Source organism: Cryptomeria japonica, chromosome 9, assembly GCF_030272615.1.
Source record: "Cryptomeria japonica chromosome 9, Sugi_1.0, whole genome shotgun sequence".
In the NCBI taxonomy this organism is placed as follows: Eukaryota; Viridiplantae; Streptophyta; class Pinopsida; order Cupressales; family Cupressaceae; genus Cryptomeria; species Cryptomeria japonica.
This window is the reverse complement of record NC_081413.1, coordinates 334293329-334319365: the sequence shown is the minus strand read 5'-3', so window position 1 is coordinate 334319365 and position 26037 is coordinate 334293329. Positions and strand designations below refer to the sequence as shown.

General features: G+C 36.4%; 1 protein-coding gene across 3 annotated transcripts in view; it reads left to right on the top strand.

The window, feature by feature from the left end:
* The window catches only part of LOC131029725 (uncharacterized), an 81282-nt gene that overhangs the window by 27859 nt on the left and 27386 nt on the right, over nucleotides 1-26037 (top strand). For all 3 annotated transcript variants that reach the window (XM_057960349.2, XM_057960348.2, XM_057960350.2), the window contains exons 4-5: nucleotides 24870-24963; nucleotides 25219-25279. In XM_057960349.2, coding sequence (XP_057816332.1) covers nucleotides 24870-24963; nucleotides 25219-25279 — 155 coding nt within the window. The remainder of the gene's footprint in view (nucleotides 1-24869; nucleotides 24964-25218; nucleotides 25280-26037) is intronic.

Below are 26037 nucleotides of genomic sequence, written 5' to 3'. Positions count from 1 at the left end.
CCTTGTCTTCGACCAATGACCTTAGCGTCTTTGATGGAGGATCTCTTTGGCCAAGCCAACACCTTGTTTTCCATGAATGTCACTCTGTATCCTTGATCTTCTAGTGCTGATATGGAGATTAGATTTCTTTTGATGCCTGGAACATATAGTACTTCTTCAAGTCGTAGTGACATGCCTGTCTTCAGTTTGATGGTGCAGGTTCCAATTCCTCTGACTGGATGTGAAGAATCGTCTCCGATGGTTACTTCCTCATCATCTTTCTCTATCATGGAGTCTAGTATTTCTCTAAAGCCGGTGATGTGTCTGGATGAACCACTGTCGATTACCCATGAGTTAGACTTGTTTGAAGCATGGCTTGTAAGTGCTGAGTAGAGGACATAGTTCTCGGAGTCATTTTCTCTTCTAGATTTCCTTACTTTTGCAAATGTGGCTTGCTTCCCTTTCTCCGGACAGTTTGCAACATAGTGTCCGAATTTGTCACACCTATAACATTGAACATGTGATAGGTCTTTCTTAGAAATGTTCTTGCCTTGTTTAGCTTTTCTTTTCCTGAATTGCTTCTTTTTGTACTTCTTATTGATGTTTGTATTTAGGACTTGTAAGTCTTCATCTATATTCTTCTGTTTTATTCCTACCTTGTTCAATCTGGATTCTTCTTGTAGACAGTCATCTCTTAGTCTTTCAAACTTAGGATATTTGGACCTAGCACTGATGCCTTGAACAAATGTGTTCCATCCACTAGGCAATCCATCTAGAGCAATGAGTGTTAACTCTTTTCTTTGGATGTCGTATCCAAGGGAAGCTAGGTCATCTCTTAGGCTTGATATCCTCATGAAGTAGGAGTTAATTGTCTCCCCTTTGTTCATACTAATATGGTTGATCTCTTGTTTTAATGCCAGAGTACGACTTGCATTTGATATCTCAAATGTCCTTTCAAGTGCCTTGAACATTTTATAAGCCGTCTTCTGCTTTCTAATGATGGGCATTATATTATTTCTTACCCCATCCACTATTATTTTAATAGCCTTATCATTTCCCTCGATCCATGTGGATTTCTCGGTTTCATCTTCTGGTTGTGTACTTTCAGTTTGGACATATGAATCAACTTTGTTTTCTCTTAAAATCATTTTGATTCTAAACTTCCAAGCTGAAAAATCTTCACTACCTCCGAGTCTATCTTTGAATCTGATAGCGTTGGCCATTATGGAAATGTGATGTAGTTTGTAACTTAGTCCTTGAATTTTATCAAAATTGAATAGCCTTAGGTTCGATTACCTTGGCTCTGATACCATGTAAAGTTATTTCAATTTCAATTAAAGAACAAGTTATGAACTATGAATGCTATATATGGATATGAGGAATTATGTCAATGTCTAATAATTCTGATTTTTATCTGCAGGTCTGAAGGAGAGAGATCATTTAATATTTTCTATGTCTCCTCCAAATGAATTCAATTGGCATATATATCATTTAGGCAACCGATCAATTGGTGTATTGACCGGTCATGCCTTTTTAGGCATGACCGATCAATGCACCCATTGATCGGTGCCTTTACAATTATACCATTAACACAATGCTGATTATCGGTTCAAAAACCCCCAATAGCATATTGTAATATCATAATATAATGACTGATCAATATAATGAATCAGTTCATATAAACACCGATGATTTAAAGTGCACGATGTATATAATCCAACCGGTGCATTTGTTAACCAATGTTAATGCCAAATGAAGCGGTGTATTCATTAAACCCGATAACAAATATGCCCAATATAATTAAGCCCGATAACAGATGTGAATCGGTGCCAATGTTTATGCACTTGATAGCAAGTATGTATCGGCGAATTTAACCTGATAACTTATAGCATTTAATATGCTATCGGGTTAATACCCCGATAGCATATTAATGCCAATTAACAATTGACATTAATATGCTATCGGGTTGTTAGCCCGATAGCATAATGATAAGCAATGTTTGTAGAATCCGATAATCATATGCAATATAAATCAGACATGAAGCATGTAGATAAATAACAGAACACGGAAGGTTAGGAAGATCTTATCTTGCATAAGCTACCATGCATTAACATGAAATTGATGAGTCTATGGAATCCATGGTACAAAATGATAAACAAGAGAAAGGACAGCCACCTCAGCATTCATCAAGTCAATCTCCCCAAGTTGGTGCTAATGAGCAACATGAAGAAAATAATGATGATGAAGCAACATCTCCTTTCCGGGAAGATAGACCTCTACCTAAAGAAATACAAGCGAGGGAAACAAGATCTGCCATTCCTGATTGGCTGAAAGAGAGACTGACAAGGGTAGTTGTGGTTGAAGAAGAAGAAGATGTGTTTGACTTGGAAAGCCTTATAGGAAATTCTCCTGAAGTAATAGAGAAGAAAAAGGCCACAAAGATGTGTAAGGTAATTAGAGATGAGACAGGATCTAGGAAAGTGCAGGTAGCTACACCAGTGGTGGACAAATATGAGGATGAGATTCTAGCAGAAGAGTATGACTTAGAAACATTTGAGCTTGGTCCACTTACCTCCGAGCAAGCAATGGAAGAAGCAACTGATTCATTTGAAGCACTTAAAGACAAACTTAAAGAAGAAATGGAAAAGAATAAGAAGCTTGAGAGAGAGGTCAGTGCTTGGAGGAACTATTTTAGTCATCTTAATCAGCCCTTGAAACGTCAGGATCCAGCAGTATCTCCTTTACATGCACTCCCTCTTGAATCAGTAGGTGAAGCAGAAAGGGTGAAGAGCTTGGTTCAACTTATGAGTTCTTGGATTGATGAATCTCACAAGGTAGCCGTTGAATTTGCAACAAGAATAATGAAGACAGTTCATCGAGCTATCTAGGTCCTTGAGATTATCCATAATCTAATGATAACTGTAGCTGCATTCACTCACACTAGAGATGTTATCATCCCAGTCTTACAAGTGATAAGAGAAACACCAAGACAAATTCTGACGCAGGAAAAGATAATGGATGGAGGAACCCATAGCCTCCTACAGTGGTCAGCTCTGCTCCAGATGAAGGAAGTCCTTTTTGAAGACGTCAACACCCGATGCAGCCGAGTGGAAGGCATCATTCATCCAATTCAAGATAAGGTGTTTAAGGTGTTGTGTACCATCCTTGACAGGCGGATCGAGATCGAGACTGATGTGGACATCCAAGAGTTGGAGGATAGAATCAAGGTCATCTTTTGCAAGAAGGAGAACATCATCACAGAAAAGCAACGAGATCAAATGTATACTACTATGTTCCTGATTGAGAAGACCAAAGAACTGGAACTTGGATGGGAGATGACTCTTCTCACTACTTTTGATCAAGTACTCCACTTGGAAGAACGAATGAAGAATCTTCCTGAGATTCCCATTGCTGAAATTGAGGGAATTGTGTCCAGATTCATTGAATATGCTAAGAAAGAGCATAGGAAAGGGAACAAAATTCTAGATAAAAAGTTGTTATAGGATGATGTGGCAATTCAAATCCTATTGGTCTATGTCTCCTCGATATTTGTGCCAATTCTTTATTGGCTATGGATTAGTAATGTTTATCTAAATGGGGACTTTTTTGTAACAAACCCTAATTAGGGTTTAGGTGTCAGAATCTCAGCCATTGATCTTCTTTTGATCTGGGCCGTTCATTGTATTTGAGGATGCTATATAAGCCCTCACTCATTTCATTTTAAGGGGTTAGAGAGAGTTTAGAGAAAGAAAGTTAGAAAGTTGGAGAGAAATTAGTCATTGTTTGTAGCAAGATTGAGTAGTGAAGAAAGAATTTTGAGCAATTGTTGTCTATTTGGCTATGAGATCAATAAAATATTGAAGTTATGGTGTTTTATTGCAATACTTGTGGCTATCTTCATGATTGTTTATCTTCTTGAATCACTCTTAGTTAAAGTAGCATTTAAATTTTAAGTTTGAAGGACGAAATGTTGTGCCTGATCTTTGATAAGATTCACATTCCAAACCACTAGCTTCTTACTGATTGTGAGGACGCCTTGTGTGGTCAACTGGAAACATTAAGATTGGTTAAAAAATTGAATCATTATTGGAAGTATTGATATGTATCTCTATGATAGTATCTATATCCTTGATGATTTGAAAACTATTGAATCCCCTTAGAAGATCGCATCAATTCCAGTAGAGTTGTAATTTCTTGGCGATATTGAAATTGATAGAATCTTATCAAGTCTAGCCTTCATTGAGTCATTCTTAGGAATAGTTTAAGTATCTCTTCCTTGAAACCCTTGCCTTTTGACATTTTTTGAAAATCTGTTAGTGTTAGGAAAATCCTGTTCCCTCATTTGAAAGAAAGTAATACGGACAAGCTTTCTCTGAAAGTGCGTAAGGCCCCTTGAAGAAACAGCATATACAACGACCACTGGTGCTTATCCACACGTAGAGATCCTACAAAAAGAACCTTGAAGTCATCCCGCTTGATCCTTTTCGCGACATCTTCAACATTCGGAGACTTTAATTAAGAGAGGATAAGGTACCTTTAGGTATTTTATTCTGTGTTTGGTCGTGTACAAAATACACATCAACACAACCAAATGCACAAACAAAAATGAGGAGGGATTTTTGTTGCAGGAGATTCACCTTTCAATGCACAAGCATGCACTCTACACTCACACCCAACCAATAATCCAACCAGCGAAACCAATTACAACACCCAACAAGAAGGTAAAGAGCAAAATTCAGCAGTCAATTTTTCCAATGCCCAACAAGAAGGAAAAGAGAAAATTCAGCAGTCCAATAGTTGCATGCCCACAAAATGGTTGTCTTCTTTAGTTTTATTCAAATATCCTTTTCTTAAAAAGCCCTTTTTCCTTTTTACACCTCAAACTAAGAATACAAGCTGTTTTATTAAAATGAACCTTTTGCATTTCTTCCAACAATTGTAATGTCCTTAACAGAACAGTTGGCTCAAAACCACCAAATTTTAACAATCTCTTAAATCTTTCCTTTTTTTGATCACCAAGATCTTGATATGGGCAAGGTGAGAGCATACTAATATTAGAACGAGGACAATAAACATAGCAAGCAACTTATTGGTGGCTAGCTGATCAAATTACAAATATTATCACTGATAGAGTCGATCGATGCCAAATCAACAGATAATGATATGTGAATTCTGATCAATGCCAAACTGGTAAACAATAAGCATAGAAATGCCAAATCGATAGACTATATCATTGAATTTTGAATCAATACCAAATTGGCAGATACAAACATGCAAATAAAAAGGGATCCAATGGTGAACTGTCTAGGATCTTCTCATAATAATGATTTGGATTTGATAGTAAATTGTTGAGCTCAATATTAGTGTTATTACTTATTGTCAGTAAACCATCCATTTTGTTACAATATTGGATTCATGAATTCAATTTGTAAGATTTAAATTAAATTGATACCTCTGAATGATGAGCTGAAACTCCAAAAGATTGTGATACAATCACTTAGAAAAATACTGAGAAAATGCTGAAAACTGCAACCTAAAATGCAACTGAAAATAATTTTACTGATGACCGATCTGTATGACATTGTTGGATTTAGTATGGTTGGCTGGAAATGGGTACAGTCAGCATAAGATACAACACTCCAAATATCCCACAAATTGCTGTGAACAAATTCTGAAAATGTACGACTGGCTGAAACACAACCAGGATTTATGGGATGTCACAGCATACAATCAATGCCTCAGATTCCTAAATTCTTGAAATTGTATGGCCGGGCTAGGAAAGTAGGAACCACTGAAGGGTGATCAAGAAATTAGTATCACAATAAACTGATAAATGTGCAACAAAATATTAAATCTCATTTCAAGGAAAATCTGGAATTGAAATTATCTGTTCAGCATAAAATATTTCGCAATAAAAATCTCTGCAACTATAAGCATTCAGTGCCTTGGTGACCTCTGGATGAGACCACTCATATGGCTAGGATTTTGGTCCCAAAACCATCTTGCCAAAGGGTTTTTGTCCTCAAGCAATATAAGAAGAACTTACATTCATTTTTGTAGAGAAGAATTTCATAAAATGAACAAGAAGATGTTTTTTTTCTAAGTGACCGATTCGGGTACAGGTATGGATACGGATATGGGTACAGATTTGCAGTTACGACCAAAAAAAAATTCCTTGGGTATAGGTACGGGTATGGGTATGCCTGTACATATCTATGTATTTTTATACGTGTACATATGCATACACATATTATATGTATGTTCAAACATCAAAATTATAAAATATAAACTATATCAGTGTATAACTATAAGAAGAGTGATACTCATAAATCCATAATTGCCTATTAAATATCAAAAGATAGAATATTTCGATACCTCATTCATAATTTGCAAAAATGAAAATACAAGTCTCAAAATGTATGATAACTCAAATTATAATAGATTTTAATATTCATGTTCTTCATCAAAAGCATCAAGGTCAATATCAACATTTGGTTCAATTTCATTTGAACCACAATCAATTGGATTGCCACTACCACTAGCTGTGTCAAGTGTAGAAGGGGGTTCAATTTCATTTTTTAAACATTTGACAAAATGCCATATCATTAACAACACAAGGAAAGTGATTTTAGAAAACTTAAAGCAAACAGCTGCTACATATGCATAATGTAAATCAACTGTAATCAATCTCAGTAATGCTGATATAAAGTTTGCTAATCCCACGTTCATATGTATAGCTCATAAATGCAACTGAAATGATATTTAATTGCTTGCTTGCTGTCATATTCTGATAAAAAATGATGTCACAAAGTTGTGAGAGTGAAACTGAGGTTTTAATTTATGAAACTATGCTTGGTTATGACCTTGGGTTCTCCCTGGGTTCTCTGTGGATCCTTCATAGAAGGACCCATAGAGAACCCAGGCACCCAAGAAGAACCCAAGCTGTATCCGTACTTGAATAGTACTTGTACCAATTTCCAGGCCAAAATAGAAGAACCTAATATCTTAGGTTTTTTTGAAACAATCCCCTTATATAACTTTTTTCGAAGGAAAATAATATAATATAATATTCTTTTATTTTATTTATCTTTCAAAGTTATAAAATAAGAAAATATCCTTATAAAATACACACTTTTAGAACCTTGGGCCTAATGACACTTTTTAACTCACTTGTATCGACCTACTTAAATAATTAAATGTCTTTATTATAAAATGTAACGTAAAGTTACTTTTCAACAAGTTAAAATTAACTGTTTAATTATTTTTTTTTCTTACCACCCCATTAGCCTACATGATAATTTGAGAAAATAGTCGGGTCTATAATAGTTTTACTTTAGTGAAGGGTACATGACAACAACACATGCTTGCTTAAAATTAAAATATCTTTCTCATAATTACAAAACTTGGACTCAACAAGCTAATTTTTGACCCATATTTGGACTTAGCCACTCAAACATGACCAAGACCTGAGAAATTGAGAAATCATGAAATATAGAAAATCTGAAGGATCTAAAACATGTATCATGCACCCATAAATAAATTGACATTATATATATGTGTGTGTATGTATATATGTATGTACGTATATAAATACATACATGTATGTATATATTATACATACATGTATACATGTGTGTATGCATGTATAATATATACATACATGTATGTATGTATATATGTATGTATATATATGCATATATACATACATACATGTATGTATAGTATGTATATATACTTAGTCACCACATTCGGCGAATTTGATCCATGAGATTCAAAATTCAATGAATTTTTTCAAAATCCAAAAAATTCGGGAAGTGTTGTGATGTATTCACAAATCGCCCCATTGTAAATGGGGACCCCTACTTTTTTCGCTTTGTGGGGTTTTGCTTTCTAGGTTTTAGAGTTTTGTCTGTTAGCCTTTGCTTCTCAAGTGTCGCTAGGGGGATCACTAGGATGGCAGGCTCTGCTTGAGCCAAGGTGAGTCTTTGGGGCCCCAGAATTAGGGTTTCTTTGAAAGTCTTCCTTAGGGCCTAGTTTTGCTCTTGTTGCTAATTGTGTCTTGTTTGGTGAGTGAGTATCATTCTTGAAGGTCCGAGCTAGGTCAAGTTGGTGAGTGATGAAGTCTGGAATGTCATCCTGATCTTCAAATGCCCTGAAATTTGGCTAAGTTTGGAATGTCCTGATCCTGAAATTTGACTGTTTGGAAAACTGAAGAATCCTCCAAAAACTAGATTTTGCAATATAACTCCTGGAGGTCCGAAACTACTCTCAAACATCCTGACAGTATATATGGAATATAACTTAAAGTATATCTTATACTTAAATGTTATATTCCATAAAATGATCTTGACGGAGAGACCAAAATGTCAAATTTCGCTCCTGACCCTTCCAAAGGGTCCAGAGCGAAATTCTCCATAAGACATTCTACTTTGACCAAAACCTAGAACTAACGTATTCTTAGGCTTGAATGAAGGTAAAAACGCTTGTTTGAATGAGGAAATGTGAAAATGAAGTCAGGATTTGAGCCCAAGGATGATTTTCGCTCCTGACCCTTCCAAAGGGTCCAGAGCAAAATTCATTTTTCTCCACTTTGCCCTTTGATATGACCAAGTTTGTTGACTTCTGGGGCGTGATGGGAAGGTTTTGATGCACATTTGTCTTTGAGAGGAGATTTGAGGTGACAAAATGATGGAAATTAGCCTAAAGTAGGAATTTCGCTCCTGACCCTTCCAAAGGGTCCAGAGCGAAATTCTTGAAAACCTCATTTTCTCCCTTGTTTAGATCAACGTTCTAGTTTTGAGGTGATGGGATGTGAAAATGTGAAGGATTTTGGCCAAGATTAGGAATTTCGCTCCTGACCCTTCCAGAGGGTCCAGAGCAAAAATTCTTATACACCTCAATTTTATCACTTGTCAAGACCAAATTCCTAGTTTTTAAGGCATGTTTGAGGTGTTTTGACATGTTCTAGCCTTAGGAGATGAGTAAAGGTGAAAAGAATGAAGGATTCTAGCCTAAAGGGTGAATTTTGCTCCTGACCCTTCCAAAGGGTCCAGAGCGAAATTCTTGAAAACACTCATTTTTCCTTTAGCCAGAGTCAGGACCAAGGTGGAAATGAAAGGAGAGGGATCTATGTTTGCCTCTCAAAGAGGATTGGAGTTGGAAAAGTCAAGGATCAAACCCAAAACATGATTTTCGCTCCTAACCCTTCCAAAGGGTCCAGAGCGAAAATCTTTGTAGCTCTTATTTTCTTCCTTATTTTGGCTAAGCTTTGGCATGATGGAGAAGGAATTAGTATGTTCTTGCCCTGAGAGGGAGTGGGATGCTTTGGAAGATCAAGATTTTAGCCTAAAAGAGAATTTCACTCCTGACCCTTCCAAAGGGTCTAGAGCGAAATTCACTATAAACCTCATTTGCTACTTGATTTTGGCATCAATCCTTGTTCCTTAGGTGAAAAATGATCTAAGTTTGCCTCTTGAGGTGGTTTGAAGTTTGAAAAGTGAGTGATCAAGCCTAAACTAAGATTTTCGCTCCTGACCCTTCCAAAGGGTCCAGAGCGAAAATCCTCCTAAGGCTCATTTCCTCCCTAGTTTGACCAAATTTTGATTTGCAAGGCATCTTGAAAGGAAGGATGGACATCTTTTGCATTGCAAATGTTTGAAAGCATTGAAAAGTGAAGGATTTTGAGCCAAATAGTGAATTTCGCTCCTGACCCTTGCAAAGGGTCTAGAGCGAAATTCCTAGAAACACCTTTTTTTCCTTGGATAAGGTCAAGTCCTTGTGTTTTTATGGCGTGGATGGAAGTGAGATAGCATGTCTTTGCCTCTTGAGGTGGTTTGGAATTGGAGAAATGAAGAATCAAGCCTAAAAAAATGATTTTCGCTCCTGACCCTTCCAGAGGGTCTAGGGCGAAAATCTACTTAGACCGCTTTCCCTTCCTTGTTCGACCAAATTTTGATGTCCAAGGCATGTTGAAAGGGAGAATGAACATGTTGTGGCCTTTGGGAATGTTTGAAAGAGTTGAGGAATGAGTGTTTTAGCCAAGGAAGGAAATTTCGCTCCTGACCCTTCCAAAGGGTCCAGAGCGAAATTCCTTACAAGCATATATTTTTAACCTTGCTTGAGCTTAAAACCTTGCTCCTAAGGTGAAGAGAGAGGAGATTTTACCTTGCAAAGAAGATTGGGATTGAAGGAATGATGATTTTGGTCTAGAAAGGGAAATTCGCTCCTGACCCTTCCAGAGGGTCCAGGGCGAAAATTCTTCAACCACCTATTTTCCCTTGCAAAATCAAGTCAAACTTGGGTTGGATGTGAGAGGAGAAGTGTTTTCTAGCCTTTTGAGGTGAATTCAACTTGAAATGATGGAGGAATAAGCCTAAACTAAGAAATTCGCTCCCGACTCTTCCAGAGGGTCCAAAGCGAAATTTCACCAAAACCACCTTTTTTCCAAATTTGTGACAAGACAATTGCAAACTAAAGTGAATTGGGATGGAAGAAGCCTTTAGGAGTAACTTCAAGTTGCTAGGAAACATTGAAATATAAGGAATTGAGCCAAATCAAGAATTTCGCTCCTGACCCTTCCAGAGGGTCTAGGGCGAAATTCTAATAGGGCTTGTCCCTGGGGAGAATCTTGAGCAAGCTTCATTTTGATGTCTTCTTGTTGATGATTTAAGGTATAAAATGCTACGTTAGAATAAATATATTATGTGTCCTTAATCATCTTATGGTTTGTCTTGCAGATGAAAGAAGACCAGGCTAGATCAAGGACGACCTCCTCCAGTCCAGCATCATCAAGGACGACCTTCTCCAGTCCAACATCATCAAGGACGACCTTCTCCAGTCCAGCATCATCAGGGACGACCTGTTCCAGTCCAGCATTTCAAGGAAAGGTACACCATCCATCCTACACATCAAAGACAAAAGAGGTCAAAGCAAGGGTCCGTTGGAGAAGGAGATAGTTTCAGAAGAGTTAATTAAAGTTAGCTTCTCAGCATCACCAAATTGAACATCAACCAAGTTACAAGTGTCAGACAAGGTGGCGTCCCAATCATCATTCCTTCAGTTGGATTGGTCCACCTCAGCGTGTCCAGATTCAATGTACCTGACTCATCGGAGATGACACAAACTTCGATGTACCTACCCCGGTTATCCATTGGTCGAATATTCCAGAGAAGACATGTGTCCAAATAATGCAATTATTTCATTGGCCAGAATTGAGTTTGTTGTAACAAACCCTAATTAGGGTTTTCCTTGTAAGATCTCGGCCATTGATTTCAAATTGATCTGAGCCATTGAATTGTATTGAGGGCACTATATAAGTCCTGGCTCCTCATTTGTAAAGGCTAATAGTTAGTCAATAGTTGATAGTGGGTGAATAGTTAGCTAATAGTGAATAGTCAGTTGATAGAATAGCAATTAGAGTAAATTAGGAGGACAAGGCAAGAAATTGTTGCCAGTGATTGTAAACAAACTCCATTTTCATTGAAGTTATGGTGAAGTGTGTTGTTTCGTTGCAATACGCATGGTCTCTTGTTGAATCTTCATTTTAGATGATAGATAATTAAATTGAAAGAAAGAAGTTCTTGAATGCACCTGTGTGGAATCCATCTAATCCATACCACTAGCCTCTTACTGATTGTAAGTGCGTTCTGCGTGGTCAACTGGCATAAAATGAGCTTAATCTTAAGTCGTTACACGTCTATTGTTCATGCATTATCTTGAATGGTGATCAGTGTCTGATGGTGTACGATTTGAACATATTGGAAGCATCCCTTAGAAGATCGCACTGAGTTGGTGTTGGATTGTTCAAGCCTGATGGTGAGACCCAGCCCAGTAGGACTCCACCTAGTCGTTCATACATCTTCTCGCATTCTAGGTAGTAGAGTAGACTTCCTGAACCCTGCATCTTTTGCCATTTGTTTGTCTTCCAGTTAGTAAATAGGACTTGTGATTCCAGCAAATCAGACGTTCAAGTCATCGAGTGTAAGTCCCCTTGTGATTCCAGCAAAATCACATCATACCACGAAGAGCTTATCCACGAGTAGAGATCCTACATAACAGAACCTTGGAGTTGCCTCGACTGATCCTTCGGTGATATCTTCAGCAGTCGGGAAACTTTACTCAAGAGAGGATAAGGTACCCTAGGTATTTTATTTTGTGTTCGCATGTGCATAAAAAACACATCAACAGTAAGTCTGCGTTAAATTCGTACAATAAATGTGTTAGGGTTTTTTAATAAAAAATGTATTGTAAAAACGTGAGCTTCCTTCACGGGTTTGCTAGAATCTATTCACAGACGTCTGGTGAAGCTACTAGCATGAGGAAAGGAGACACCGTGCACATCCAATGCGACCAAGCAACACCTTGCAAATCTGAATAGAGGTGACGCCCAACGCCCTGCAAGTCCAACGCGAAAAACCTTCAGCTTCACCAACAATGCCTTGCAAGTCTGGCATGACCCAGTGATGGGGCAAGTCTTGCATGAATAGATTTTCATCATTTTAGTTTTCATTTAGGTTTTTATTTTCATTTAAAATTACTTTTTCCTTTATGTTTTTTTTTGCTGTCAAAACTTGTATTTTTTAATTTAAATATTGACTTAGATGTCAATCAAAGTTTAAATATCATAATATTTATGTTAAATTTTAATAAAAAATAATATTTAATTATAATAAATTTAAATTTACATCTTTTCTCTTTAAAAAGTTATAGTTAAACTAATTTAATAGTTTATTGGATATATTATTTATATATAAAAAATTTGTCTTCGGACATGTAGTGTTGCGGTTTAAACACTTCGTTGGTGAAGTGGCCACCAAGGTTCAAATCCCTGCTGAGCCATTGTGCTCACAAGGCCTTGTGCCTTCTCTGGGCCATTGTGCTCGCGGATTTGAACAAGTGAAGTGTGGGGATGAGGTCCCCCGTTTGTGGCATCACCGGTTCATAGCTCTGGGTCAAAAAACGTTCACGTGGAGCCGGAGGGCGTGTTGTACCAGCATCACCGGTCACATTAAAAAGTTTATATATATATATATATATAAGTCAAATCTAATTTTAATTTTTTCTTTCTAATTTTCTGCCCTTGCTGAAGTTCATCTGAATTTTATGGTTGCCAAACTCGAATTCGAATTTGAACGCGGTGACTTAGTGTATACACACACACATGTATATATATATGTACACACACACATATATATGCATATATCTATATATACATGTATGTATTGTCAAGTGTAAACAAAAGTCATAATCCATGGCATCAAAACAAATATCAAAACGAAAAGAATAATCTATAGCTTAGAGGGGGCTTGCATCACTAGTCCCAACATCCATAGTTGTACAATTACTCCTATATGAGTATTTAACATAGGTCCTTGATGATGATGCGATTATGATATCTGCTTGGGTATTAGTGACACCAACTTCCAAGGGGTTTGCCAATGCTTTATCCATCTCTGCTATGGCTAATATCTTTGCCCTAGATCTGCTTGATCAGCCAATGCACGGTTCTCCTCACCGAAGACAAAATCTTCAACCTTAGTGATCCAATTTGATTTGATCAACCTCCTCTAGAGCGATGGGAGATAAGTCTATGCCCAAGATATTTTGTGATGAAGGTGAAGGTTGTAATGAACATAAGCAAGATCATTCAATTTTTGCACTAATAAGTTGTTGTGCTTCTTGGAGTTTATCTGCTCAAACATATTCTAGTTATGTTCACATCTTGAAACTTTGCATAGTTGGCTGAAAACACGATTGACAATCCTCTAAAGGTTTGGCATTCTAGCACCAAATCTTTACCACCATGCATTTGAAATTAAAAAAATATAAAAAAATGCAATCTCATTGTCCAACATTGAGTTTCAAGATTAACATAAAATAGGATTAAATTTTAATTTTTAAATTTATATTACACCATCAATAGGCTTACTTGGCTGCAATGTTGTCTAAATTGTCTTGCATATGTATTGTGCAAAGAGGTCCCCTTTGTGCAATTTTGTAGATCTCAATCTCAGAGCTTATCTTCACTCTAAGCTGAGGATCAAGTACCATCCACTTTGATCATGTAGAGCCCACTCAAAACCTCCTCATCAGCTTTGAAAAATGGGCAAAATCGGCTCCAATACTCTTTTTTTTCTCCTTGTGTTTGCAAATGAAATGGGTGTGCTTTTAGAGTGTTGGAGTTTATTTAAGTGCTTAGGTTTTAAGTTTTTTATTTCTTTTCTTTTACATCTTCCATTTTTTTCCTTTAATTCCACCAATCAAGTCTACTTGTTGGGACTTGCTAGGTATATATATATATATATAAAATCAAGTTTATGTTGGTGATAGATTAAATTATAGTTTTAGGTATTTTGCAATGTATTTAAGGTGTTGTCTGAAATAATAAAGCACGCGTTTCATTTGAAAAATGATTTTATTATATTGTGTATAACAATATAATTGGCTATGTTGTTATACTCATTTTGCATAAAATAATAATATCATTTTTCAATTGAAACACGTGCTTTATTGTTTCAGACAACACCTTAAATACATTGCAAAATACTTAAAACTATAATTTAATCTATCACCAACATAAATTTGATTTTGTTAGCAATTTAGCACACAACAAGACACATAAGACAATTAAATATAAATTACGTACATGGCTTGAACAACCAAGAAAAGCATGCAAACACATATTACGTGTTTTCATGCAACACTGGGCATGGTGAATCAACTGATTTGGATTTAGGCTTATAGGGCCACACAAAGCACATCACGTAGATTGAGCTTGATGAGATGGGAAATAAAACATAACATTTTTATCCAAGTTGACTACCTCCAATTAATTAATGTTGGGGAAACTTGTGCCTGCTCACTCAAGGAAAACATTAGATGTACTACTTGATAAAAAATAGCCAAAGCAGAATATATGAATGTATCCACCAATAAGATAACTATAGATGGTAAATAACCCATCACAATTTTGAACTCAATAGGCATAGGCAAAATAAAATATCAAAATGAAAATACTTAAGCTAAAACATTGCTGAGTCCAAACATAAGCAAGTCTACACGTGTACATAAATCTCGGCACATACTCCATACACCTTGATGACAATTCACAGAAACATCGTTGGCAAGTGCAATAGCAATGCCAAGAAGAAGTCCAAACATATACAAATCCACACACACATAGACCCAAAATACATGATCCATGCACCTTGATGGCAATACAAACATAACATCATTGACAAGTACAATAGCAGTAAAATACAAAATAAAATTTGAGCAATAGAAAGAGGCACATATGCCTAGGGCCTTACTCTTAGTTATGCTTGTTTTTTTATGCAAAATAGTATAAGCTGTGAGTTTTTAGAGCTTATGGACCCATAATGCTGAAAAGGAGAAGTAGAAAGGAGAGGTCAAGTGAATGACACGATGACACTCTGCTATTAGATCGTAAAAGAGCCTATTGCATAAAATGCCCCTAGATAAGTAGAAAATGACACTTTATAAGTAATGTGAATATAAGTCACATAGAAGTTCGAAGATTTTTTTTCAAAACATTTTCAGATGGTACCAAAAGCTGAAACAAAATATGTAATGTCCCTTATTTGATTAACATAGTTAATCTATTTCAATACACTAAAATTGATTGAGAGACTATTCATGAAGCCAGTCATTGATATTCTTCAATTTATTAGTTATTAACAAGTGCTTAGAGACCAAATACAATAGGTTCCCTCAAAGTTTACAGATCCAAGCCCTTACCTATCTTGGGTCTATACCCTCAAGGCTTATGGGTCGCTGATGCCCACCCTATCTTGGGATTTAACCTATTGCTTGGATTTAGACTGCCCCTCTTTGGAACATTTCATTCCCATCTTCTTAAATACTGACAGTAATAACATGATTTAGACTTAAGTATACTTATTTCTTATGTATTATGAATATATATGAAATTAAGTATGACTGTCATACATATTGCAGTCCATATTAATATTACTATTAATTCTGCATAAGAACATTATCAGGCTTCATATATTAAGCATATTTATTAAGCACATCCCCATGCATACCACCAAGAACAAGGATGTTACTGCCTGCAACTTAATAACAGTTTTGATCTCATCTGATCCATGGTGATGTCACTAGATGCTTTTGATTCCTTCCCTTTATATCTCTCAATGTGAGGGAGAGGTCACACCTCTTCATCATGCATGTCCTTTGGCAAGAGACACACCCTTTCACCATTAGCACCTTTTGAAAGAGTGCAACTCTTCATTCTTTCTGCCCTTGGAAAGGGATGCAACCTTCCACAATCAGATCTACACTTCTCATTTTCTAAATTCTCCCCCCCCTCAAATGAGGTTCTCTTCTCCCTTTTATATCTCACGTTTGAGGGAGTCACAACTTATCATTTCATGCCTTTTGACCATTCATTAACTTTAATCAAATTTTAATTATATTTAATTATATTCTTTTATATTTTAATTTAATTTTTATATTTATTCTTTTGTATTTTAATTTTATTATTATTATTATTATTATTTATTATTAAATTATATTTCAAACTAGGGGCATTACAAAATATTCCATGCAAAACAATGTGAAACCACCTTTCCAATAACTGAGGCAAAAGCTATACTTATTCCCATGAAAGGGCGTTGAAGAGGGATGAAGAACAATATAGCCAAATTTCAAGGGAACTAATTGTGCAGGAACCGCAAAATTTAGAGGAATCAGCAAAAAATGCGACCAAATATAGAAGCCTCTGCCAATGTGGTGATTAAAGCTAAATTTGGTGTCCTTACTAAATTTTCTACTGAAATGCCAAAAGAATAATTCCAAAATTCGGAAGCCATGTAGGGTGGATGACAGGTATAAAAATGATTTAAAAAAATAAAATAGCAGGTGTTATTTTTGGGGCTGTGGCCTAATGGTGGAGGCTGCACCTTAAAGCAGAGACTGTGGTTTGGTGGTGGAGGCTACGCCTCCCACCAAATGGCTTCAGCCCATTTGAATAGGCTGTTGCCTATGGAAAAAGGAGGCTGCAACCTACAATTTATTTATATATCTATTTTTTTGACTTAATTGAAATTTTACCGAAAAAGAGATTTGCAAAACAATCAGACCTTTACAATTGTTTATGATCTCAGGTAATATGTTTGAGAACTGCTTTTTATTTTGCCTCCAGAGATAGAGCCCAACATTGACTTGTTTACATTTTTTGATTAAAGGTAAAACAGGTTAGAGGGACCTTAAAACAGCAAAGCATAGCAAAACTACAGCAAAATGTTTGCCCAAGCAAATCCCCAGCGAACCGTAGCACAATAGAAAGAATAGAAAGGATTATTAAACAGAAAAGACTAGAGTATAGATGATTTAGGATTTCCACAGCTTCCATTTCCTGTTGGTAGAATTCTTCCTGTAGTTTGGCAAAACCCATAAGATGTTTCTTTTAACCCTCAAAGGATTTCTTCTTGCATAGATGAGTCCTTGTACTTGCCCAGCTTGATCCTTTTTTATCATCTTTCTTCGTTACTTGCATTATCTGCCTTTCATGGAGCTCTCTAAGTTTTCTGTTAGGATATTAAATCTAGCATCACTATTTTGAATAGTACGTTTGCTCACTTCAACCAATTGCTCTAGATTGATGGACTTAAACTCTTTTTTCAGGGCATTCATCCTTTCATTGACCTCCATTTTCTAGTTATTTGTACTCATCATCATAGCCTTAAATTCATTATTCAGGTTGGCCAGATCCTTAATTTTCTCAAATTTTGGGACAGCTTCCCATCCTTGAAGAATGTTTGCATCTTGTTCCTTTGTTAATTGGTACTGGCCACTAAATTGTTTTGTACAGATTGTCCAATTTGATATTCAATCGATTATTTCAACATAGAACCACTTTTTCATCAAGTGTTGAGATGAGATTGCCTCCTTTGTGCCGAAAATATCCAACAATTGTTCACGATTTGAGGCCTTAGACATTAGCTCTAGAATGATATCAGGGGTAGGGTCTAGAATGATTGGGAAAGGGACCCCAATCTCTAGCTCCACAAAGGTGGTTTTTCCTTCTCTGCTATTATTGAGAACAGGAGCTTCCTCATCTTTGCCTTCCATCACCAGCTCTTCATCATTCCCCATATCCACATTGTCAGTTTCTGAACCCTATGACCCAACGATTTTGCATCTCTTCCAATTCATTATACTCCGGGTTTGATGAGGGACTTGACAACTTTTGGATTGAGTTCCCATAATCTTCACCATCCCTCTAATTAACAAGAATATCTTCCTTCAATGACTTGGAGGAAGAAGTTGTGTAATTATAAGCTGAACAAGGATTTTCTTCTTGGTTTTAGGATAAGTTGCCAGTACGAGTATGGGAACGGGTACGGGTATGAGAACCTGGTATGTGGGTATGGGCAATTTTGATTTACCCTTGGGTACGTGGGTTTGGGTACATTTGTACATACGCACACACACACACATATATAATCAAAAAATTAAAGAAATATACAATATTGTAAAACTAAATACATTTGATAGTATGATACTTCATCATTGATCAATGCCGAATGCCAAAATGGTAGCGATAAAGATAAATATTAAATGCCTATTGATAGTTAAATATTTAATATTTATCTTTATCAATTGGCATCAATACTGATAATTTTAGTTGTCTAAGCTCTTGATTCTGGTCTTCACTTCTAGACCCCCTCATCGTAATCAAATTTCTTATATGACAAGATATCCCACTAACTAGTGGGGGGTTGGGAGTGGAGACCTGTTGACGTGTATTTTGTACACAATCAAACACAGAATAAAATACCGAAGGGTACCTTATCCTCTCTTGAATAAAGCCTCTGATTGCTGAAGATATCGCGAAAAAGGATCAATCAGGATGACTCCAAGGTTCTTGTATGTAGGGTCTCTACGTGTGGATAAGCTCTCTGTGGTATGATGTGATTTGCTGGAATCACAAGGGGACTTACATTTGATGATTGAACGTCTGATCTGCTTTGAATATTGCTGGAACACAGGATTTTACTAGCTTCGATTTGAAAAAAGGAAAAAAGATGAGGGCGAGGAAAGGATCTAATCCTAATACTAAGGAATGTAGGAGCAATGATTGATCTTCGATGAAATTCTAAGTAAGTCTTGTTTTGACATCACAGGAACATCTCCACAAGGTTAGTGCGATCTTCGAAGGAAAGCTTTATGATGTTCAAATCATCACTGCAGGCATAAACACCATTAGGTTGATGCATATCAATGAAGAAGCGACAATTGAAGTTAAGCTTAAGCTGAATGATTCCAGTTGACTACACAAGGCAAGTCTGCAATCAACAAACTACTAGTAGTATGGATATACGAATTCCACCATCAATCAAGCACCTTTCTTCCACTCATCTAATAACATGAAATCAAATATGAGAAGTATAAAGACCATGCAAATTGTCGAATCGACCCATAAATTTCACCATTTCTTCAATGAAGTTACAAGTCTCTTACAACAACATCTTGCCAACAATCTTTGCCTTCTCTCTCTACTCTACTTTAATTGCTATTCTATCAACTAGCTAATCACCTTCTAACTACTCTCTATCTGTCTTCTAATTGCTTCCAACTATATTCTAACTCTAACTATTTCTAATTGCCTTTACAAAATGAAATGCCAGGGCTTATATAGTGCCCTCAATACAATTCGATGGCTTAGATCAATTCGAGATCAATGGCCAAGATTTTACAATGAAAACCCTAATTAGGGTTTGTTACAACCATTACATAACATTTAATGCTTGACCAATGATAAAATTGTATTGCTTGGACACATGTCCTCTCTAGAAAATTCCACCAATGGATAGCTGGGGCAGGTACATCGGAGTTTGTGCCTCCTTCCATGAGTTAGGTACATTGAATCTGGACATGTTGAGGTGGACCACACTGACTGGAGGAGTGATGACTGGGATGCCACCTCATCTAACACTTGTAACTTGGTAGATATTCAACTTGATGTTGTTGAGAAGCTATCTTTAATTAACTCTTCTGAAATTATCTGCTCCTTCAACGAACCCTTTGCTCTAACTTCTTGTGTCCTTGATGTGCAGGACGATTGTTGTACCTCGCCTTGGAATACTGGATTGGAAGAGGTCGCCCTTATCTTGATGATGCTGGATCGAAGAAGGTCGTCCTTGTCGATGCTAGGTTGGAGGAGGTCGCCCTTGTCCTTGCTTGATCGTCCTTGATGAGACCGTCCTTGATCTGGCTTGATTTTCCTTGAGAAGAGTCTTTCGACTTGTAGATCTTTCGAGCTTGGGAGTCGCCATCTTGATACCTACACAACATTTCACAATTAATAATATATCTTGAAATCTAAAAATTAAACTTTAAAAGGAAGATTCAAGATTTTAATTTAGGAAACCTCATGATAAATCTTGAGTTATCATTTCCTAATTTAGGATTTTCAAAGCAAAATTTAAATCTTCAAAAATGGTGCCAAGGTGATTACGCCATACCTTCACTTGGGAATTAATTCTAAAAAATGATGCAAAAATAGGAGAATTCGCTAGGCAAAATGTAGATGAAGACTCCCTTTAGCAAAATGCGCCCCCTTTAGCTTGGAAAAGAACTCCATCTTCCACTAGCCTCTTCAAGATCTGGAAATTCGCCTTCAAATGTCTTCAAAAATCTGGAAATTATCCGCCAAACTAGCAAGAAATACGCCTCTCCAATGGCCTTCAAGATGAATTTCGCCTTCCTTAGTCTCCACACTTGGTAGAAATTCGCTCCACACAAGCTAGATTTCGCACCTCCTTCCTTGCTTCTCCAAATCGCACTTGAAACAATGAGTGAATGATTTGAATAATGAAAAAACACCTCCAATATATAGAGCGCTCACCTTCCACTTACCCATGAGGCCGACCTTGCAAATAAAGGCAAAAAAATAAATAAAATTTAAATAAAGAGGAGGCCGACCTTTATTAGAATATTTAAAATAAAACCCCAAGCGCTCTCTTTTTATTTAATTTAATAATTAATTAATTTAAATGGCTTTGCAATTAAAATTTCGATTTTTTTAAAAGGCTAAATTAATTATTAAATGCCTTATGCGAACTCATTAAATGCCCACTTCAATTAAAAATATTCCAAAGTTTTAGCGGACTTAGCATTTAATGCAATTCAAAAAAAATTGGCGTCTAAGCATGGGAGGAATAAGGGACACCTATCAATATCGCTCTGGTCCCTGAGAGAGGGACAGGAGCGCCCATGCATTTTGGTCCTCCATCTTTCATTTTTTACGTTCAAAACCTCATCCTTGACGTTCAAAATGGCATTTTATCTGGAACTTTAAGTTCAATTCATGTGATCTTTGGAAGGAGCTTGCCTTAAGGCATTTTCGCCCTGGTCCCTTGGAGAGGGACAGGAGCGCCTATTGCAACTTGGGTTGATTCTCTCCTTTGTAGGCCACTCAAGTTATATTCAACGAATAAAACACACTTCCCTTGACCTCTTCAAATCGCGAAATCACTTAAATCTTGCAAGGATAATGCAAATTTGGAATTCAAGCTCCGGTCCTTCAGTGAGGGACAGGAGCGATTTTGTCCTTCTGGCACATTTCCTTGTTTGCAAATTTCTTCAAATTATATTCAATGGACAAAGATGCCCTCCTTGATATCTTCCAATCCAAAAAACGTCTTGGTCCTGCAAGGACAGTTGAATTTTAAGAAACAAGCTCCGGTCCTTCAGTGAGGGAGAGGAGCGATTTTTGTCCTTGAGGTCAAAATCTCAACTTTTCATTGCAAACGGCTAAATCCTGGCGTTCCATCATGTTGATTTCACCTTCCCTTGCGTCCTTGACGCTTCAATTTGATCAAAATGAGGTCAAAATGGTCTAAGTAAGTCATTTCGCCCTGGTCCCTGACTGAGGGACAGGAGCGATTTGACTTTAAACTTTAAAAATTTGCCATATTGAGTCTCAAAAATCTTCTAAATCTTCAATTATTGCATCTCCTGGCGACCCTGCACAAGACAAATGAAGCAAGTCAATAACCCAGATGCATAAAATACCAATTTCGCCCTGGTCCCTGGCTGAGGGACAGGAGCGGTTTTACCTCTATAGGCCAAAATATCAAGAATTTAGGCTCTCAGTCACTTCACAAGGCAAAATTAGGTTATCTCCAAGGCGAAGGATCAATTATCAAACTTTCCAAAATTTGGTCAAAAATTCAATCAAACCAAATTTCAAAATTCCATCATCAACACTTAGGCAAAATTTGGACTTGCTTTCAAAATTCCGACTGAATCTAGACAGATTCACTTGACCCCTTGACAGATTCACCCTATTCCAAAATTGCAATCCATACGAGGATGCTCAATAACCTTCAAAATTGACTGGACTGCGGCTTGAAAATATCAAAAAAAGAAACCCTAAGGCTTAGCCCTAGTCCAGACGACTCACTCACTTACTCAAAACCCTAAAAGCAAAGAGAAGAACAGGCAAACCAAGCAAAAAAGAGGGGGTCCCCATTTGCAATGGGGCGATGTGTGAAAACGTCACAACAAGACCCTAATGGGTTTGAGGGGCAGCAATGATAAGCTGCACAAAGTGTTAGGTGTGAGAAAAAACCAACGATGGAGAAAAGAGAGTGAAGAGAGAAAAATGATCTTTGTATTGGGTGAAATGATGCTTTTAGGGGCAATTTAGGGTTTTTTGATGCAAAAAAGGGTAAAAAAATGTCTTTTTTTCTATATTTTGGTGGTCAGCACTTTTGGGTATGCCTAGTACATAACTTGGGCATACCCAGAAGTCCGGGTACATACCCAAGGTGTACCCAGGCGTACCCTCGAGCGAACCTGTACTTAGGTGTACTTGCTATGGGTGTGGGATTCCTTAAGGGCGTAGTAACATAGGTTTTAGCATGTTTACAATTGATCCTTACAGATTTCAGCCTTTTAAGTATAGTGGAAAGGCTTATTTTTGAGCAGCTTACTTTCTACAAAAGATTACTTAAAAATGCTAATGCAAATCCTCCTTCCAGCTTGCAAGCCACAGGCTGTCCAGTTTAGACCAAGTAATAGCAGATCCTAACTAAAGTAGCTGTTTTGGACACAGCGGTGAGATCAAAATTACTCTACCATTCACCAAATATGCCTAGTGCTCAGATCTACATGCTACCATTACTTAGAAAAGACTAGTCCTTTGACAACATGGCTTTTATACCATGTTAGAATTCTGTGTGACAAGAATTCTACCTAGAACCTGATGCCTATGAGCTAATCACAAAACTAGGAAATGAATAAATAATTTCTATATTCAATATTATGGAATATAATTACAAACAGTAACATACAGATATATAGGCGTCTTATATCCATGAATTGCTAAGATGACATGGCCAAGAGGTAAGAGTTTAACTTGTAATCACTCTCAATTAGGAGGCAAGTCAACTAAGCTAAACAAAGACTAGAGATGGCCTTGACTAAATAGAGGTGGCACCTAACTCCCATCAATAAAAAATTGACGAGGTAGTGGTGGCTCTTGTGTACCTCAAGTAAAGGTAAATACATTAGCTACCTAGGTGAGAATAATTAAATATTTCTAAGATCCTAAGTAAATAACTAGCTGCAACATTACGCTTAGAATGAACACTATCCTAGGTGAGTGTAATATATACACCAATAGTTTACGCTCATGTGGCGAAAATATTTAAGATACATTAGGCTTCGAAGGTCTATAACAATGAGACTGAAACATTTGTCTTCCTTGTAAGCTGGCAATACTTTAGAATCTCCTGTGAAGTTTGATATAAGCATGTATTGCACACAAAACATGATGCCTTGTAATGCGATAGCATCATGGATGCAATAATCTAGAATTGATTAACTAGGATTAAAATTGAATTGGAGTTACTTGGCTAAGATTCTAGTGAGTGAATTAATATTCTTATGTTAATAGCCAACATTTTTTTGAAGACATAATCCAAAAAATGCAATAGATTGTCAATTCAAAAGTTGAATGAACTTTACAACTTATGTCTCTGCCACAAGAATATTATATCACCAAGCGAAGAATTGGCCCCATTGATTCGGACTCTTGGAGGAATATGATCTTGAATCTGAGTGGATCATTGAGGATGATGACTCTGTGTTTACATCATAGGACTATGGATAGGTGGATCATGCTGATTGTGAGGTGAAGCTTGTAGCAATGGTGAGAAGCAATCTTGTACAACTAGAGATAATGCAGTTGTTCATGATAATTTCTGCAAATAGAATGGGTATAGCTTCTTTTCGATGCATACAGAGCATTATAGGGTTCGTTGTTCTATGTCTAATGTTGGGTGGAGTGGCTCCTTTCAATCTTAGTTTGATCTTATTTGATGCAACTTTTTGTTGATGTGATCTACATAAATTTCTAAATCCATTATATCGAAATAATTTTAAGCATATCAGAATAACTTTTCTTTCATTTCAGCTTTCAAGTTTGAAAATCAACTTTCAATACTCTTTTCTTTTCCATCTTTGTGTAAACATGTGTATGGTAGATCTAGTTGATTAGTTTTTGTTTATATTTGAAATTGAAATGCAATATAATAATTCCCACCCCCCAGTCCAAAAAAAATTTGCTATTTTTTAATTATTTTTTAAAATTGAAGTGTTGGCTGAGGTTTTCTACAATGTTCAGGCTTGCTGATTTTTTTCTATGTCCGAGACAAAACGCTATAGAAATATTATGCATGAGCTCGTTTCATTTATTCACATATTTGAGTATTTTTTTCTTCATTGTATATGGCTCAAAATTGTTTTGTAGGATAAATTTCTTGGTTCAACTTTTCATTTATTCTTAGGAATTAAAAAATTAAGTGATTAATGTATTGGAAATGTTGGTTACCATGCAGATCATTCCAAGTTGGAAGGGAGAAATTTCTTATTCCATGGTTATTGGTGATTAATCGTAAAAGCCCTGAACTTCCAATGATTGATATACATTTGGTAAGTTGGAAGACTTGCATCATTTCTTATCTTATCATTTAACTAATAATCAATAGCATCTTTGAAAATTTTGTCCATGATGTGAAAACCTGCAAGAATTGAGTACACAATTGTGCCATTTTAATTTCCAAGTTATCAATGGAATGATTGCAACATTTAATACACTTTTAAGTGGAAATATCTCCATTCCTTGTGTGAAATCGAAGCGTGTGATATACTTGTAAGTTGTATGGTCTTATTGTGTGAATTTTACAGAGATACTCTGGTGCTGATATCCATGGTGTGACTGCAAAAGTTGTGAATATGCCTCATCATTGTAAGTTTTCTATTCATTGACATTTTCTTTCTCACATTTCAATGTTCCTTATCATTTTTTCAATTTACATGTTAAATTGAATGAATTCAATGAGATTGAAGTTATGCTTAGATTAGAGATAGCACATAAAATTTCCACCCTTTTTTGACTTTGTAAGATAGTTCTTATCTGGATCTCGGTCACCTTGTGCAAGATTTTATTAACAATGTTCATTTCTTTATATTGTGATGAAGAAGGTGCATGACATCTGAAGAATATATGCACATGTTTGTTATTTCTCTCTCTTATTAAAGTTGGGTGGATATAAATGTGTATTAATAAGATAAAATGTGATGGGCATTGCACAAGGTAGATACTAGAGATGAATAACTTATGATTGACCTTTATTTAGCTCGAATGATTGCAAGCATTCTGTTTTAATGTGATGATATCTTGGTTGTAGACAGTTGGAAGAAGTTTTGGTTTTATATGTTTCCATCTTTTGTGATGTACAGTAGTTTCATGCAGAGACAACCTTGCAAGTACATAATTTTTAGGCTTAACTGACATAATCATTTTGCTGGCTTCTTATTTTGCTTATACATAGAATATGCATAGCTTTGGGTCCTCAATGTCGTGAACATTGTTTTGGGCTCATATATTTCTTACTTGGTTTTTCAATATTAGTTGAAACACATTTCAATGTAGTATTAGAATCTAAAACTTCCAAATAATATGAAATCAGGTTCACAATTACAAACTTGGTAAGAATTATGTAC